Source organism: Drosophila montana, unplaced genomic scaffold (genome assembly GCF_035044405.1).
Source record: "Drosophila montana isolate Dmon_TW-CO22-7 unplaced genomic scaffold, ASM3504440v1 contig_2582_1, whole genome shotgun sequence".
In the NCBI taxonomy this organism is placed as follows: Eukaryota; Metazoa; Arthropoda; class Insecta; order Diptera; family Drosophilidae; genus Drosophila; species Drosophila montana.
In genome coordinates, this window is record NW_026997445.1 from 109,256 (window position 1) to 128,532 (window position 19,277).

The 19,277-nt window shown below is 39.3% G+C and overlaps 1 protein-coding gene across 1 annotated transcript in view; it reads right to left on the reverse strand.

Moving 5' to 3' along the window:
* ssp3 (short spindle 3) overlaps positions 1-19,277 on the reverse strand; it is a 41,648-nt gene that overhangs the window by 13,311 nt on the left and 9,060 nt on the right. Inside the window, 4 exon segments of the mRNA XM_064683124.1 lie at positions 16,097-16,236; positions 18,239-18,277; positions 18,279-18,363; positions 18,431-18,688. Coding sequence (XP_064539194.1) covers positions 16,097-16,236; positions 18,239-18,277; positions 18,279-18,363; positions 18,431-18,688 — 522 coding nt within the window.

Genomic DNA, 19,277 nt, shown 5'->3' on the forward strand with positions numbered 1-19,277 from the left:
CTATTACAATCATATATACCCTTCTTGCAATGGGTTCAGGGTATGCAAATGTCTAATTGAAAGTGAAAACCAGCCAGCTGATGATCATTGCAATGCTGATGATTTGTTAATAATGATGATGCTGTTGCCTGGTGTACACCTGGTCACCTGGCAAATGATAACTGCGCCAGCTGACTCCAACCGAGCTGTTAAACAAAACTTTTTGGCCATGTTTATGCATTAGACGTGTCAAATACTTTTTTGTTACTGCAGTCGCGTGGCGTTCTCTGGCTGCCCTTTATGGCCATTAAGTTACCATTGGCCCAATGGCGCAGGCATCAGCCAGCGAGCAGCGAGCAGCGAGCTGTGGGCGTGCGAGTGGGCAGGGCAAAGGGAGCTATATGCCGCACAGACGTACATATAAAAGGTTTATATATTTCTAGCACAGCAGATGCTACCCTATATAGCCACAGTTGCCCCAGTTAATAGACATTTGATGCTCTACAGGATATGCTGCATATCATGCTTAGCTACGGTGCATAAACATAGCTATAACAATAAACAGCTGCTATGAATATTATATAGTAATAGACATATAGCTGAATACTGTTAAAATATAGCACAAAGTTATAAAGAGCAAATCATGAAATCGAGCTGTGCATAAAAATTGATAATGCATTGAAACGAATTACATAAAACAACGCACAGCCGCTGCCCACTTAACATGCTAAGTTAACAGCTTTTGATATAACATATAATACGCATGTTAAAAATAAATTCTAAAAAATCTTTTAGAATTGTGTGATAGAGCAACTTCCTCACAATAAAAAGAAAATTGAAAAATTAAAATAAAATAATAAACATTTTCCTTTTATTAAGTTAATTTGTTAAAAATGGTTTAAAAATGGTGAATTTTTGCTGTATCAATTTTTCACACATTAATCAGAGTGCTATGCACAGACCTGAGTAAGAACTCCTCAAAAACAGGGTATTAGTTAGACACAAGGCCAACACAGTTGCTGCACAGCTCCTGCCCCACTTTCGACCCACTTTTAATGTGGCATTTGGCTGACGCAGAAACACCAAAAATGTTAGCATGTGCAGTTAAGTAACGGTAACAATGCGTATAAACATTATCAGAGCGGGCAGAACAACAACCGAAACAGCCAAAACAATGAGGCGTCGTTATCATTACGAGGCGCGAGAACAACGCCAACAACAACATCATCATCATCATCATCATTTTATCATCATAATTATTGGGCTTAGGAGGCAGAGAGAGGGAGCAGAGACTTTTATAGAGACTAGAGAGCATATTGCAGCAGAGTCACGTATTTGGCAAATCCGTTAAAAAGAAAGTTGAAGCTGTCACATAAGCAGTCACATCCCAGCACATTCACATAAATCCCATATACATATATGTTATATATATATTTATATTTATATATAAGTAGATCCCAGACAAAGTCACAATGCGGCTTAGACAATTCGTCATGTCATAAGGCTCAGCGCCCCAGAGACAGAGCGAGAGAGAGAAAGAGAATTGAGATCTCAATTCTGGCTAATGGAGTTGCGTTCGCAGAACAACAACTACAACTACAAGAACAACAACTATAACTGCCTTCTTATGAATTTCAATTGGCCCACAAATGTCCTCAGCTCAAAAAGGGCCAACTGCGTGAAACTGTGAATGTACTAATACCCTGTTAACAAGAACATGAATTGGGTATATATAAAAGTGAGTCACAGGTGGATGAAATTATATTAAAAAAAATACCTTCACATTCTCCACCAAAAAAAATTAATGAAAATAATATTGATAATAATAATAATAAATATAAAACTAATAATACTTTTAATAGTAGTAGTAGTAGTATTAATAATAATAATACTAGTTGGATTTCTTCAGAAGAGTTCTAGGGCTATTAGAGGAATTCAAAATAAGTAGTAGTTCAATATCCTCCATTCTAGACGATTCGTTATGAAATTTTATATCAAGAAATATTAAACAAAAATTAAAAACCTTTTTTTCCGCTTACAACTTAAAAATTTGAAAATCACAAGTTTTATTCAACAAACGTATAGCTTACATTTCAGATTGTAAGCCACAAACCTCAGTGGCTGCCTTGACAGGGTATCTTTTAGTCTAATAGTTAATCCTTAACATGAGTATTTGGCTGGGTGTGTGTGTGTGTGTTTGCTTTACTAATATGAAACGCCCACCGAAGCAACAGCAAAAACAACAATTGCCGCATGCCACTCGTACAACAACAAAAGGAGCAACATGCAGCAGAAACGTGCGTCTCCCTAATTCACAGCAAGACGCTTGTGTCCTGCATTGAGCCGCAGGCGGTCGATCCTTGGGCATCCTGCGGCGCTAATAACCCACTTACTTATAGTTATCCCTTTGTCCTGCTGCTGTGGAAGCTCTGACAGGCCATCAATTACGAGTATTATGCGAGTATTACTTATATAAATGCGCAGCGGGGTTGGGCATGGCCCGGGGTGGGCGGCAACAATTGCAATCAAATTGACCACAACGGAAATTTTCGCAAATGCAATTTTGGCATTTTTTTATGGCAAATAAAAAACAAATAATTAAAGTCGTCAAGTATGGAACACGCCCCCTCCCCCCGTAAATCGCCCAGCGTTTAAAATTTATTTAATAGATTTTTCATTTAGAAAATTGGACACGGACTCGAACTACAGCGGCAGCTGTCAACGGCAGCGTTGCCAGATTGAGAGATTTTTCGAAACGTGTCCAATTGGAAATGTACATAGTTAAAAAAAAAAAAGAAGAGGTTGCACAAATCAAAGTGAGAAGCGTAACAAAAGAAATGAAAGAAAGCAAAAAGAGAGAGGTGTGGATAACCAGAAACGGAATACGAAAAACAAAAACAGCTGTGAGCAGAAGCACCTCGAGCCGCAACTGATAAGCGACAGAGTTGGGACACAAGAGGAGCTAAGGCAGGGCTGGAGAAGGCGTGGAAGGGAGACAGCGAAAAACAGAGATAAACCACAACAACACAGTAATTAATTTCGTGGATATTCCCTCTGTGTCGTCGATTGATGAATGCAAATGAAATTTTTACATGCGCGAAGCAAAACAAATTCCTTCCTTTTTTTTTTTAATATATGTATATAAGTTCTGTTAACGCGCTTCCTAATGATTCAGATGACGTAAATTAGGCAGACAGCAGAGCGGGCGATCGATGGGGTAGAGAGGGGGCCGAAGGGTAGGGAGCAAAAGAGACAGGCGCCACAGCAGCCGCAGCCGCAGCTGTTGACCGCAAACCGCAGGCAGCGGAGCAGAGACAGAAGCAGCAAACGTCACAGCGAAAGGATTGCGTATGTGTATGTGTGTGCGTGTGTGTGTGTGTGCGAGAGAGTGCGCGCTATATGCACACACATATATATGTATTTGCATTTGTGTGCCGCTCTTTTGGACGCATCATAAATAATGCGCCCAGGTGACATGAATCCCCAGCGCTTATCAAAAGAAGCGCCATGAATTTAAGCAAAAGGAATGCGAATAAATAAACGTGTATAAGGAGACAAATGGTTCAAAAAAAAAAAAGGGAGGGGGGACAAATACGGTTTATAAGGCGCGCAAAAAATGGACTTGAGCAATAAGTGATAAGGTCTGGCAACACTTAAAAGTGGAAACTATTAATTGAATATGGGCACATTTATTTTCGAGAGACAATTAGTGTTGAAGATGGGCGTTATTTTTGCTGTTTTTCTGTGTAACTGTATATTAGCTAAAATAAATCTTAACTTTATTATTTTAATAATAATAATAAATTTTGCGTGGTTTTCTCTCTGTAACTTCATATTTCCCAAAAAAATCTTAATTTTTTTATTTTAATAATTAGAAATTGCTATCAAAATTTCGCGGCTTTTCTTTGTTACTTTATATTGCTGAAAGTAAATCTCAACTTTCATAATTCAATATCTAGAACTTATTAATGAACTATCAAAATTTTGGGTTATTTTCTTCATTTCCCAAAGTGAATCCTAATTTAACTAACAATTAAATTTTGTTTCTGATTTGAATTTATAAAAGGTTTTTGATCATGTGTATTTTTTTTTATGATTTTAATTTACAATGAAGAAACTAGGAAATATTTGATATTTTTCATATTTTTGAAATAATTCAATTTTCTATCAAAAATATTTGTAGTGCCCTCTTCTTATCCTCTCCCAATTTCTAGCCCTTCATTCTCCTTGTTACTATCATGAACTGTTTTCCCAGCCAATTTGAATACTTTGTGAAACATTTTCTAACCAGTTTAAAACCTGTTTTAAAAACTGAAATATTGAATTTCATCAACAGCGTATTTATTATGCAGTTCAAAACGCAGAGAGAAAGGTTAATAGACCTTAATTCTATTGTGTTATTTTGTTATACTGATTCCTAAAATATTTTCCAGCTAGGATGTAAAATACTATATAAATAGAAATTAACTGTAGATTTCCCTAGACTATAGATATATTTGAAATATATAGAGTTCTGGTGAACAATTTAAAAAGGCAAAATAAAATTGCAATATCATTTATTATCGCTGAGTTTCTGGTTACCTACCAATTTATTAGCAAACCAGAGAGAACAACCCTTTCCCGCCCAACCCGCTTTCACATATGATTATAGATTACCGTTAAGCCCCTTTAATACACATATGTTGGAGTTGAAATTAATGAAGGGTTACTTATATGACAATTATTTGGTTATTGACTTATTGCCAAATGCCACGCCCCATTTTCTTGAGTGAAATGCAAATAAATTTCGCGACAGTTGTAAGCCTTACCCTCCTCCACCCCACCCGAACGCCCCTTTAATAGACCCGAAATGTGCGTGCGTTAAACTTTTTAAAGCGTTGCGCCTCATTAAACGCACAAAATGTGAAAATCTGGATGAATCGAAAAAAGAAACAAAAAAAAAAAGAAAAAGAGCTGTGTTGAACTCGTGCCGAGGACAAGGCCAGGGCCGTTGCGGCTGCCATTACCACGCCCATTAATGCAAATTAAACGCAATGCGGACATATGCCCAAAACTGACTGAATGCCCCCGAATGCCTACCGACTGCCTACTGACTGTCTACTCTTGGCTGGGATGTCACAGCGCATTATCATTCATAAATCAAAACATGGAAATTGCCGAAGCACATGAAGCTGTGCGCTCTCAAACTGAAGCCCAATCTGAATCTGAGCTCCGAGCGGGGGTTGTTGGCTTTGCCATTTGATAATCTTTTTCAATTTGCGCCTGGTAAATTCCTGCCTGCCCTCCATCCCCCGTTGCACACTCTAATAAACATATTCAACTCCAAAAAAAGTTATGAATAAATTAAGACATTTGTTGTGCTGGCTGCTCATTTTTTTTTTTTATGTTTGTGTTGCCGTCTATTAAATTGACATTAGAGTGGGCTTAGGGGGTTGAGGGTTGCGGCCAGGGGATAGGGGATTGCAGTGCCCTCGGGCCCTTGCCAAGTGGCCGTTGCAGTCGCATAAGCCTAAAATTAAGTTGTCAGTTTTGCCATTTCAGGCGAAATGTGCGCGAATTTCACAAAAAGTAAACAAATTGAAATCGGAGCTGTGCTTGCGAGTTGTGTAAATGTCAGCGATATATATATGCATGCGATATATGCGGTATACGATGATGCGGTAGGCCAAATACGAGAACCAAAAGAAAATCATTTAATAAACAAGAAAATACAACTCAAGCTATACGAAGAGTAAATACCCTTGCAAGCGTGTTGAAGATGTAGACCATTAACTTTTTAATAAATTAAAATGATTTTAAAACTTATCGTTTGATAGAATATTTGATTGTTATAGATTGATTCTGCATGAGCCATATGATATATATCGAAAGATAGGATACTTCGTTTACTAAAATATACAGAGCATTGAAGAGATTGAAATTCCAATATTCTGAATTCTAAAATTTCCAATTGCTGATCAGCTAGCTTTGTGTTTTGTGCAGTTATTTTACCGCCAAGCATTACTTTTTTCATGACCCCATCGCTTTCAAGTTATTTTATCTCCAAGCGTTACTTTTTATATGACCCCATCAATATAGCCCCATTTTCTGTTAGTGTATAAGTTAAAAAAATACGGATGTGGCAATCAGAAATCCTGTCGTGCGGTTTTCAATGAAAATTCATCAGCATGTCATCAATGTCTGGAAGACAGGCACAAATCTTTGCTGCTGCTGCTGTTGCTACCTCTTCTTCTTCTTGTTCTCAGCTATTCTATTCTGTTCTTAAGTCTGGGCCGTTGTTTTCTTAGTAACGCGAACGCCACCCAAAGCGTTTTCCATTTACCAAAGGGAAATATCAACGGGGTAAACGTTCGAGTCTTTATATATTTTGACAGACAGTTGGCAGCAGCATGTGGTAGGGGTTAGCGGAGCCGGAGCGGTGCGGCGGGGGTGTACGGGGTGTAGTGGGCACAGTGCGTCTTCAATTACGACGACACGAGCGTTGAAAATAAAATTTCAGCAGTCGCCGTAGACGTCGCACCGTTTGCCATATGGGAAATGTCACTTGTGTAAGGAAAATCAACGGACAGATGTGGGCGTTGAGGGGAGGGATGTAAAGGGCCTGAAGTGGAGGGGGAGGTAAATCAGAGCTGTGCCTACCGCAGCTGAAGGCGAAATGGCGCAAAACGGCGGCTATAGAAATCAACGTCACCGAATGGACAACACACGTGGGGCCAACAAAGATGTGGATCATGACGATGATAATAATGATGATGACGATGAGGTGGATAATGCTGATGGGCATAATGATGTTGTGGCTGTTGATGACGGCGGCATTGGGGCCGTTAAAAAGCCAGCGCCAAATAGCTGCGAAAAGTAAAGCCGCTCGTAAAACTCAAACGAGGCGAGGAAGGCAAAAACATGGCGCCAAATAACCGCAAACATAACGACAGCCCCAGGATCAGGATGTTGGCGACGTTCGCCGCCATTTTGTAAAAGAAAAGTGCATATAATAATATAAAACAGCAACAACAACAACAGCAAAAAACAGCAGCAACTGCTACACATAAGAAGTCTAGCAAAAAGGCATTAAAGCCAGAGAATGTAGGCAAAATTGACAGAAAACAAGACGAACATTTAATACTCTTTAAAAGACAATTGTCATAGGAAACAGGAACTGAGGTATCTTAATAAGCTATAAAAAATGAAGTGCGTCCATATTTAATTATACGGCCCAAGAAAAATAAGCTTAAAAAAGAAAAACATGGGAAGGATCCAAATATCATATCGAACAAATTTAAATTAATATATCCAAAAATGTATCTATTAAAATGATATATAAGATATATATATATGCGTATTATATCATTTAAATTCCTTTCCCATAATCAACTGATAGACAAAGTTGACTTCAATATCTAGATAATTCTCTGGAATAAAGATATGTTGAATGTCACATTAACCAAATTAAAAGCTATATGACCAATAATGTTAATACTGGTACCCTGTTACAAATATACATATATGTATCTTATAGATCTGAGCCATAAGATATGAATATAATTTTACACTGTCTATAATTAATTGATAAGTAAAGTTGGAACATTATATAGAAACATTTAAAAAGAAAAGAAAGTTTTTTGTTTATAAAAATTTTGTTGATCTGTCAGCTGTATGTTTGCACGGGTGGCAACACTGCAAGCCATAAGTCTATTAATTTGAGGTCGCCAGATGTGCCATGCATTGCAAGGTGGCAATAGCTTGCAGACCATAGAGGCTAAAAGCAACTAATAAAAAAAAATATAGTTTGACATGCATGTTAAAGTAGCTGTTAACTTAGCCAGGAAGTGAAACTGTCACAACTATTTGACATTATTTATACTTAATGAAACCAAGAAAATACAATTTACAATTCATACCCCTTGCTACACTTTATATAGGGGATGCCCAACAAGCTGCATCTCATAGTCAACGTACACTTACGCAGGCAAGGTCACTAAGAAGCACTTGGAGTAAGGCACGCAGAGTGGGGGGTGGGGGGAAACTAGAGCTACGGATTGGGCACTGAAAATGGGCGTCTGTGATTTGGCTTTTGTGAAAAGTGGAAAGTAGAAAGTGGAAAATGGCGAATATGTCGCCGAGCATCGTAAAAATTTATGCCCAAAACGTAAGGCCTCGGCCTCATCCTCAGCCTCAGCCAGCAAAATGGCATCCTAGGAAGAAGGGGTGGGGGAAAGCTCAAACAGTCATGCGAGCATATTAAATGGAATGGGAACTCTGCCCCCAAATGCTGGTCAAATTGCGTTCTTATGGCACTTTAGTGGCAAAATCAAATTAGAATTTATGTTAAGTTGGCCGCAATCATAAATGGCGCCCAATGTGGGGCCGCATTGAATGGCCATAACCAAAGAGTGGACCAGAGCTTGGCAATATCGAACATTACCAAGGTTATGGACCGGAACTGGCGAAGAGGGCAGTGATAACTGTGCAGATTTTTAGTTTTAGTTATAAGCATAAATTTTTACAGCCCCTTTTTATGTATGGCGCCCAACGTGGGCTAGGCGCATTGGATTAGTGGCTTGTAATGTGCGCCATCTGTCGGCCACTTGAGGGCATTACTCACGCCACATTTGGCGCATTCAAGTGCTTAGCGTGTTAATTTGCACCAGTTTCAGTGCTTCGAACTCTAGTTTTCACTTACAGGAGGGGTTGGACTTGGACTTGCTGCGTTCCACGAGAGGGGTTGCTTCTGCCCCTGGGCCAGAAATCGTGTCTGCCTAAGCCCTCACAATTGCCGTTTGATTGAGTGATGCGCTCTGCTCGCTCTCTAAAACTCTAGACAATGTTGTTGTTGTTATTGTGGAAGAGACAGTTGTTGAGGGTGCAACAGGAACAACATAATCATCATCATCAACAACATTATCAACATTATCAGCAGGAGCAGCCACTGCTGACGAGCATTAAATTAACTGTAACTGGCACCGGTAGCTGCACTTTACACATTTTACATATGTCGACCAAGATCTGACTGGCTTGGTGGGTGGTTGCTTTGCTGGCTGGCTGGCTTGGTTAATATTCCCTCGAGTGTAAAAAGAAGAAAAACAACAAGAACAGCAGAGCTTCTAGCCAAAATCAAAGCGCTTGCAATGAAAAGATCTGAAACTCGACGGACTCTACGTAATTCAATAGCCCAAAAGCCGACACTGCCCTTCATCCTTTTTAATGCCAATGCCCATTGCCTTTGACATGCGGCTCTGGACAGGCACTCATCAAACTTTTGACATGCAACTCAACATTCATTGGATGGTCGTGTGGGGTTGGGTTCCGTTGCGTTGGGTGTGGGGTTAAAGAGAGCATTCGAGGCCGCTGCCGCTGCGCCTTTTTGCATGCAAAATGTCAGCGCATATGTCAGACTTTTGCATATGACTACACCAAACCCTGCTAACAACTAACATGCCACACACCTCGCAATATAGAGGGGTGTTTGTTGCATCTCAACAAAATATTTAGTTTTATTTGAATATCATGGCATATTGTGGCTATAAAGAAAATATATTGTCGGTGAATGTGCGAGAACTTGGCCTTCAATTATGTTCTATATGCAGCTTCAGGCGTTTTACTAATAAATTAATTAAATAATCAAGGCAAATACGAAATTCTGATTCGATAAGACTGAGAGAAGAATACTGAAAAAAATATCTGCTGTTTACATAAAGAATATATTCCAAAAATTACATTTAAGGATAACTCAAAATGGATGAAATAGATGAAGATGAAATAGAATAAATCTTGATTTTCAAATATGTTTGGCAGCCCATGTTAAGAAAATTATAATAAATCTTTTTGGAAACTGATCCTGTTATAGCAAAAATATGATTCAATCTCCATATCAAGCTCTTTCGGAAATTTTCTACAGAAGATATACACTAAATCGTTAGAAAAACTTCTATAACTGAGTCTCGAGCTCGGACCTATGTGAGGTTTATAATTTCCAAAATGATAAGCTCTCGAAAATTTAGAAATATTTGGGAGCCTAACTGACATAAATAATTTAAAGATTTTGAAATAATATTTATTACAATCTCTTCTAGATGTATTATATCTCAATTGTTATTATTTTAAAAAATCTTCTTTAAGTTGGTCCCAAATTTTGGGGTCTTTTGAGGAACCACAAAGAAAATTATATTGATAGATAAATCATGATAAATCTTCTTGAAAATTGAAAGTCTGTTTGAAGTTCATTTAAGAGCCTTGCTACCAAAGGCTTATTTTCTGAAATTTTGAAAAAATAAATAGTTTGTTTTAAATCTTTTGTTGGATTTTGCATCACAGACATTTTCAAAAACTCTCCTCTAAGTTGGGTCTACATTTTTGTAAATTATGCACTTTATCAATTGAAAAACAACAAAGAATATATTAACGATAGGGTCTTAGCTATCAGACTTTTCGGTTGACCAACAACAAACTAGTTCAAATAACTCTCGCATTTCCAGTTAAGAGTTTGCCGTATTTTGTTTTTTTTTTTTCTAAGCCTATGTCCAAATGCATTTTGATGCAAAACTGAAGCGAAGTTTGGGCCGCACTTCTTTGAGCGCTGACCCGCTCTCCCGCCCTCCTGCTCTCTCTCCCACTGACTCTCTAACTCTATCGCTTTCTCCGGAACTATCGCATTCTCTGTGTTTGCCATGATGTGCCTGTAACTGTAATTGATGCTGACTTTTTGACAGTTTGAATGTCGAAAACGAACAGATGAGCGCGCGTACCCATGAGCAGGGGTTGAGGATGGCTTGTCGAGTGTAAGGGGGGTGTAGGGGTGGGTGGTCTAACTGCTCCAGACACGGCGCTCGGCTACTGTTACAAAAATGACAACTCTGATTAGTTTGTGACAGTTTCGTGATTTGAATTCAATTATGACATGCAGATTGGGACTCGCGAAACTCGCGGGGAATTGCAGTTAAACACAGAAACTTCATTATGAATAGACTCCGAGGAAAATACACGGGGTTGCAGCTGACAAAAGCTGACTGCTACGCGAGCTGCTAAGGGCTTGGCCTGCACATCAGCTGACTGCTACACGAGCTGCTCAGGGTTCAGCGTGGACAATGCCAATGGATCAATAAATACGCCGTTAAAGAGTCAATATTTTGATTTTGAGGAGCAGCAGCAGCGGCGACAGCAGGGAAAACAAAAGGACGTGAAAAAGGAGCGCAGCGCACTAAGCAAATAGAAAACTTTCACATTGCCGCCAGCAAGGACAATAGCGTACGAGTTGGGGGATGGGCAGAGAGGGGAGGAGGGGCTAAAGTCTGGAGAGGGAGCAGAACGAAGAAGTGTTCAATGCCTGCGCCCATTGTCAAAAAGAATCAACAAAAAACTGAAATCGGATATTAAATGCACAACAAACAACAACAACAAATAACAACAAGAACGAACAAAGGCGAACGCTTGAAATGAATACGCCAGGAGGAGACGCTGCAGCCATGACGCGCTACACAGAGCGAAAAAGGCAAGCAACGAATAATCACAAGAAATTAAAAAAGAAAACTTCATTTAAGATCTTAACAAGCTCTTAATGCTTACACATTGGCTGGCTAAAAGCAGGCGCAGTATGCAGCTCATAGTTTTCGCACTGCTAAAATGCATAACAGTGTGACCGTATCTAAGTTATTTTATTATAAAATTAAATTAAAATTTTGGAGATATTATACCTTAAGTTTGATAGTTGTATTAAACATTTTCTATGTTAATCAATCACATATTTTAAACCAAGTCTAACTAGTGATATTCAAACAACAGAGTGACCATATTCCTGGCATTTTTGAAAAATTATGTAGGAAATATGAAGATAACGGGTTGGATAGTTTTGAAAATCATTTCAATCTAAGCCGAATCTTAAGCTAATCAATCTTTCGTTTTGACATTAAAGCGTTAATATTAACTGGGTGACCATATTTTGGTTTAAAATACGGAAGAAACTTTTTGCTTTTCTGTATAAAAGCTATTATAGGACATTAGAAACCACTGGAATAGTAAGAACTTCCATTGATTATTGAATGAGAGCCTACAAAAAGGTGAGAAGTATTCGAGTCAACAACATGAACTAGTTCTTTTAGTTCTAGGCATGTTTTCGCCTTGAAAATCATTCAAATTCCTAGCAGTTTTTTTGCACAGTGTAATAGTGTTAACTGGAGCAGCGTTGGTGGCAGGGGCGGCAGCGAATGTGGTGGCAACTAAATAGTTGCACTAATATGTCCATGACGTTGGTAAAATGAAACCCACAGCACGTGTATATGTGTATGGGTGTGTGTATGTTTGGTTGAAAGGCAGCTGGGTTCAGTAATTGAGGCAAAAGTTAAGGGCCAGTGTCGCAGGACAACAGGAGGCCGTGCTGCAAAGTGCATGCCGGAGAGATTCGCACAGGACAAGAACCAGGACGAGGCATAACTCCAAATGGCCATTCGATATGGTTACTTTAAAGGGTAATTAAATTAATCGTGCAGCAGGAGCAACAGCAGCAGCAGCAGCCTTGTCCTTGTTGACATACAAACAAAAGGACACGCGGCGCACCCAGAGAATCCTGCCAGGCTGAATCAGAGCTCTCTCTCCCCCCTCTAAACCTTAACGCAAACGCGACTGGTTACCGCTTCTTCTTGTCGTATGCATATTTCATTATGACAGCGGGAGCTGGGCGTGGCGGAGCAGGGGTTCGATTGTGCAGCACGCGGGGGGGTTACTATGCGCGGCGATGCTGCGAATGCGGACTTGGATGTGGATGTGGATGAGGTGAGGATGCGGATGCCATGAAGGAAGCTTCTGTGTGCGCCTTATCGCGTGTCAAATCATCGTTATGATTGCCGTTACCTGCCTACCCCGCCCGTCTGACACCTACCCCTGCCCTGCCCATACCCCTAAACCAACCTACTTGTCATAACTTTTTTTTTTATCATTTGTTTAGCCAGACAACGCCTTGAAAATTGATGATCAAATGATGATTAAATATGTATTTGCTATCGTTTTTTTATAAGCGGGAGGGTTGAGTATCCTGTATATGATCTGTCTAATGATTGCGTTGATTAATTATGAATCAATTACATTGTAAAACGGGAAGCGCACACGCCACACACACACACACACACACACACACACACACACACACACACAATAATGCCTTTTGCATAGAATTAAAATTTGTTATGGTTCATGCAGAAGGTCGTATGAAGCTGTTTAGGGGTTGAGTGTTGGGAAACTTAGTAATTTTTGGGTTTGCTCAGGCGAACTTCAAATAATTGAAGCACATTTATAAGAGCGTTGATTCAATTATATTTAAGTTTTAAAGTACAGGTTTCGGTTTCAGCAGAACAAGAAGTCCTTTTTCGGCAAAATTATATATAAGCAATAAAATGTTTTACACAGGCCAAAATCAAAGTAGTTATAAAGGCATTTTATGTAAAAGGTATTTAAATTCCGAACGGTTGTTTTACGGAAAAATTATGGATTTAATCTGTGGACAGTTCCGTTTTGTCAAAGTACTAATTTTTATAAATTCTTATATTCATTCGACTGGTATCTATTTAATTACAAGTCGCCGTGTCTTACTGATTTATCCTAATCGCTGGGTTTTATATTTTACATTTAATTTACTATTTAGAATTTTTTCAAATATTTGTTATCGAAGTGATATGCTTAAATAGCAGCAATATTGTGCCTATTGTTTTCGCAACAGTCTGGCAGCACTAAAAGAATTTAGTATGCTTGTTAAGTTGGCCGCGGCACACTTTAACGAGAAATGCAGCATTCATAATAATCAGAGTAATGAAATATGTTCAGGAAAATGTTATGCGAATATTGTTTTAAAATTAATAAAGATTAAGCTCAATAAATTTATATCATTTTATGATTTATCATATATACATATATTGAGGCCACTTACAAAACCCTTCATGAAATTTCCAAAGAATACCGAGATAAAGTAATTGCACATAACTTTACTTCACTTCATCTGATTTAAAAGCTGAATTTCAAGTATGTTTGAAAACCCTGGGAAACACGAAACTCTTGAAGAGAAAATCAAAACTTCGCTCAAGCGGAAACTTTGTTAACCAACCGAGTTCTATGCGGCTACAGCAAACCACGACTTTGTGGATAATCATAATAATAATGATGATAGCGATGGCAACTATGATGATAATAATGATGACAAAGCTAACCAAAAAAGGCGACTGGGTCAGTGGACGTGCTCTATATGCAGACACACCAATGTAAACACACATATACACATATGCCTAGCATTAGAGGAACTTTGGCTTATGACATGCTAAATTCTAAATATAACCCAAAAGGAAAAACATGAATTTACTGCATAATTCATTGAAATGTTGGAACTCAAAGCAACTGAGAGAAGAAAGCAAAAAAAAAAACAAATGAAAGTTTCTTAATTAAAATCAAATTTGTGTTACAAATCGGAATGAAAAAGTGTTGCCCCCTTCGCTGTAGTACCCCCCCTCTTCGGCTCTCCACTTTTATGTGCCGCTCGACCAATTAAAAGTAAACAAAAATTAAATTATGCAGCTACAAAAAGCTGCACGTAGAGCACAGCCAAAAGATTGACTACAGCAGTTGGCCGCCCCGAAAGCTACAATTGAATTAGAAAGCAGCAGAACGAGAGGAAGAACTTGAGCTGAAGTAGTGAGAGGAGGGGGAGGGGGGTAGAGGAAGCAACAGCAAAATGCTGGCTGCTTCGACAGGAGGTGGCATCCCATTCAAGTGCGGCGAATTGAATTTCTGTTTCTTTATATCTATTTTTTTTTTATCCCACTCTTCGCTTTGGCGTTTTATTCAAGTTTTGGCAAAATGGCGCAGCGTATTGTGTAGCGGGGAATGGTGCATGCGTCGGGGCGGGGGAAATTATAGTCAAAGAAAATGTGATTTTGCAGCAAAACGTTAGACGCAGCTATAGAAAACAAGACGGCAACGCTTTGTAATTGAATTGAGCGCCGAAAAGAGCGCTGCTAAAAAAAAATTGGGAAAATAAAAAGAAAAGCAAACAACCACAAAAGGCTGCGAAAAAAAAGTGTGGGAGAGAGAGAGAGAGAGCGAGAGAGGTGGAGAACAATGGCGGCGGGCTACTAATAAAATAAACGAAAAGCTTTTGTAAGCAAATTGAAAACATAAACAAACGAAAATTGATCAACAAAAATAAAAAACTAGAGAAAAATCAATGGGCATGCCAGGGGGAAAATGCACACAAAGGATAAACAAAATGTTTTTACTGGCGAAACAAAAGCCAAGCGAACAAAATGACTAAAATATACAAACAACAAAAGTCACAAAAATGCATAACAAAAGTTTTTTACAATCAAAAAAGTGAACACAGCGCAAAATAAACAACAAAAACAAAACACAATAAGCAAATGTATATGAAATTCAATTTCTGCAAAAATAAACAAAATGGCGTCTGTGTGTTTGTGTGTGTGTGTGTGTGGGTAACAACAGCAGAAATTCGATTAAAACTTTTGCACTGCCCAAAAATACACACACACTCACAGACACACACACGCAAAAATAAGCGCAAATTAAAGAAAAACAAGCAGCGACGCCTACTGCGCGCGGGCTACATTAAAGTTTTGCCAAAAAAAAAAAAACGAATTCAACAATGCACCAGCAGCAACTGTAAAAGCGAAGCAATCATAAAAACGTGCAGGCAGAAAGTTAGCGGCGAGTGTTGAAAGCGCCCGCAACAGCAACAATAACAGAAACAACAATGGCTGCACTTGCTCATAAAGCGCAGTTGGACAAGCACTGCCAAATGGTAAACACAGCCTGCACAGTTTGCGAGCCACTGCATATGCAGGCCATATACATACATACATATACTGGCAGCACACTAGCTGTCTCGCTCGCACAGCATTGACACGCCCCTGCACACACACAAGCGCTCCCGCTCGCACACACACGCACTGCCTGGCCGCCACTCACGCATTTTCGAACATTGTATTCTTTCGAACTTGCGCCATTTCCCCTACTTGCGAGCGCGCGCATATGTGTGTGTATGTGTGTGTGTGTCTGTGTACGTTGTACTGTTAACTTTGTGCAGTTGTTTCTTTTGTTTTTCTTTGTCGTTTTTTTCTTTTGTACTCACTTTATCATGTCCGGTAGGCGTTCCGGTACTTTAGGGTGGGTGTTTTTCTTCACATAGCTGGATGATAGCGCCTCGGTGCATGCCAGCATTAGCTCCGTGGATAACTCGACCGGATGTTGTGGTGATTTTTCTTCGGGTAACTGCAAATGGCGAAAGAATCAGACGAAAAGGAAAAAAAATCAAAATACAAATCAAACAGAAAGTCAAAAAGTGTCAATGGACTTGTTGGCGTAGTTGTTGCTGTGGCTGTTGGCGTAGTTGTTGTTGTTGTTGCCGCACAATTGTTGCATGCTTTGCGGCGTTAAGCGACATTTTTCGTGTGTGTTCAAATTAATTATAAAAGTTAACAGCTACAACAACAACAACAACCGTAGTGACCACTCACATCAATCAAAATGTTAATTGATGTTTTTTAACGCGACGCTCTTTATCTCTTTCTCTGTTTCTGCTTCTTCTTGATTACATGACAAGCGGCGTGCGCGCTGATCCATCAGCAATAACCAGAGAGGGCGGGGAGTAGGGCGGGAGGGACAAGCACAACAATAAACACGAGCCAAAGCATCAACAACAACAACAACAGCAACGCAGTAAAAATATTTTTTATGAAATACAAAAAATAAAAGCACAGCTAACGAACAACAACAATGGATAAATAAAAATGGCTTTTTACGCGCTTTAACGATTGATTTAACAGCAGCCCGCAAATATACATATATATATATAAATATATAAACATTTATGCTTATATAAAAACAATAACAAAAACGACGCACGCAAAACTTGACAGCCAAATACTGACAAATTGTCGGCCCAGGCTGATCAGGGTAAGGGCTTGGGGGTGCGAGCTGTGTGGGTTTTGCGGCTAGTGCGTTACGAATTTATAGGCCACAATCGCGTCGCCGCGGCCAGTAAATAAAATACAAATAAAAATGCCACACAGAGCAACAACAACAAAAACAACAGCAAAAACAAAAAGCAAAAGCAGCGCGCCAAATAAAAGCGTCAAAAGAAATGGCAAATAAACAAGCGAGCAAAATAAGAAAACAATAAACTTTAAACTTGGCAAAGTTCTCGTGCGTGCGTGTGTGTGTGTGTATGTGTTATGTCAAAGCAAGTCGACTTGCGAATGCGCTACATAAACAATAATATATGAACTAAATAAATAAATTCGAATAGTTATTTGACGGCTCGAAATTAATAAATTGCCTGAGTTATAACTATAAAAAAATAAAATTATATGTTCCAAATTTTTAGTTCTTACTTTAAGTTAATTTTGTAAATACAATATACTTCTACTTAAAAAAAAAACGATCAAGTTTTCAAAATGTCAGACTGAGCGCAAACGTTAAAAATGTTCAAATTCATTTTAATTTAATTTGGGCTGAGTTTTTGATTTTAATTTGTTTTTACATATATATATATTTAGATGAAGTAAATAATTTTTTTCATGAATATTTTAAAAATAATTGTCTGTTTGGCTGGCTCGAGGTCCGGGTTTCTTTTATCCAAGACAAAATGAAAACGCAATTTGTTTGAATTTAACCAATATATTTCGTCTGCACTTCGGCAACCGTCTTCAGGGCAATTGTTTTACACGTCTGCGCTCTTTGACGTGGAGGTTGAAACCCCGGACCTCGAGCCAGCCAAACAGACAATTATAAAATGGAAAGGTCGCCCCAAATACAACATTAAATATTTTAAAAATATTAACTTTAAAATATCTCAAGGCTCATATTCATTCATAAGAAAACAAAAATTTAACTAATTCCCCAAATTTTCTATAATTTTAAGATTTCAAAAAGTAAGGTATTCAAAAGTTCTTAAAAGGTGTCACAAAGCTCAACGGAGAACGCAAATGCCCTACAGCACAAATATATTTTATGGATCAAGCGTATAAAAGAGACCAAATCAGCGCGGCCAAGTGTTAAGTGGCTATATGCCAGGCAACGCCGGGGGGGGGGGGGGGGGGTTGGTTAGAGGGACAAGGAGAGATGGCAAGGGCGCGGTGACCGAGTGGGCAAGGATAAGAACGCGAGCCAAGTTTAAAGCGTGCGACGCACTTGGGGGAATTACGATTCTAGATGCATTTCATGGCGACAACGCGGCGACACTTTTATTGGGCCACCAGAGGCTTTAGCTCACCTGGAAACTCTTGCTGATGGCATCGAAGAGCGTCGCAATGGGAGTTGCCCAGAAGCGCATGGCGCGCAATCTGTGGACAAACGGAGCACGCATTCCGGTACAGCTGCACGGCTAATGTGACGGATCTGATGGCAAGGAGATCGATTAAGTATTGGAATAAATAATATTTCATTAACTTCTCGTTCAGCTTACTTCTTTGAGATCTCGGCATTGTCCTCCAAGCCCTTGCTGATCACATGATTGGCCAGCACACCGAGCCCATCCATGCTGAGGAACGCCTGAAAGTCGTAGGTCTGCGCCTTTGGTATCACACGCAACAGGTTGCCCAGCGTACGGTCCAGACCCTGAGAACCGCCGCCCTTCATCACCAGATGCAACAGCTTCGGCACGCTGCTATCCCGTTTCACATGGGCGGGCAATGCCTCCAATGTGGACAAGTAATCCACGGCACTGGGTGGTGAGAGTTGAAGAAAAATATAAAGTAAAATTTAGGTATTGAAATGGATCTTGTCCTGACTGATTGACAGACTGACAGACTGACTGACCTGGACTGAATGACTGACTGACTGATTGGTGATCAACGCAGAGCCCATACCGTAAGAGCTAGGAAGCTGAAATTTTCACTGTAGTTACCTTATGTGATGAAGGTGCACGTTAAGACGGGGTATCTCGAAAAACTTTTGTATGAAATTTTTTTGTTTACCATCCGATCGGTTCAAAACTCATTTTCTAAGATCTTTGAGGGGAATTTATTTTAACCGTGCCATGGACAAGGCCGTGGTACACCCGCTATTAACCTATATAGACATAGGTCGAAAATTCCCACTCCATAAATCGGTCAAATCTCAACCGTTTTTCACGAGGTTTGGCTTTTTGTTCATGGTTTGGCCTCTAGATTAATCTGGCATTCAAATCTGAATACACAAATTTTAGTCGAAATTCATGTCAAAATCTTACCCCTAAGATTCGTATATATACATAGGTCTAAATTTCCCACCCCCCTAACTCAGTCAAAACTCAACCGATTTTCATGAGTCTT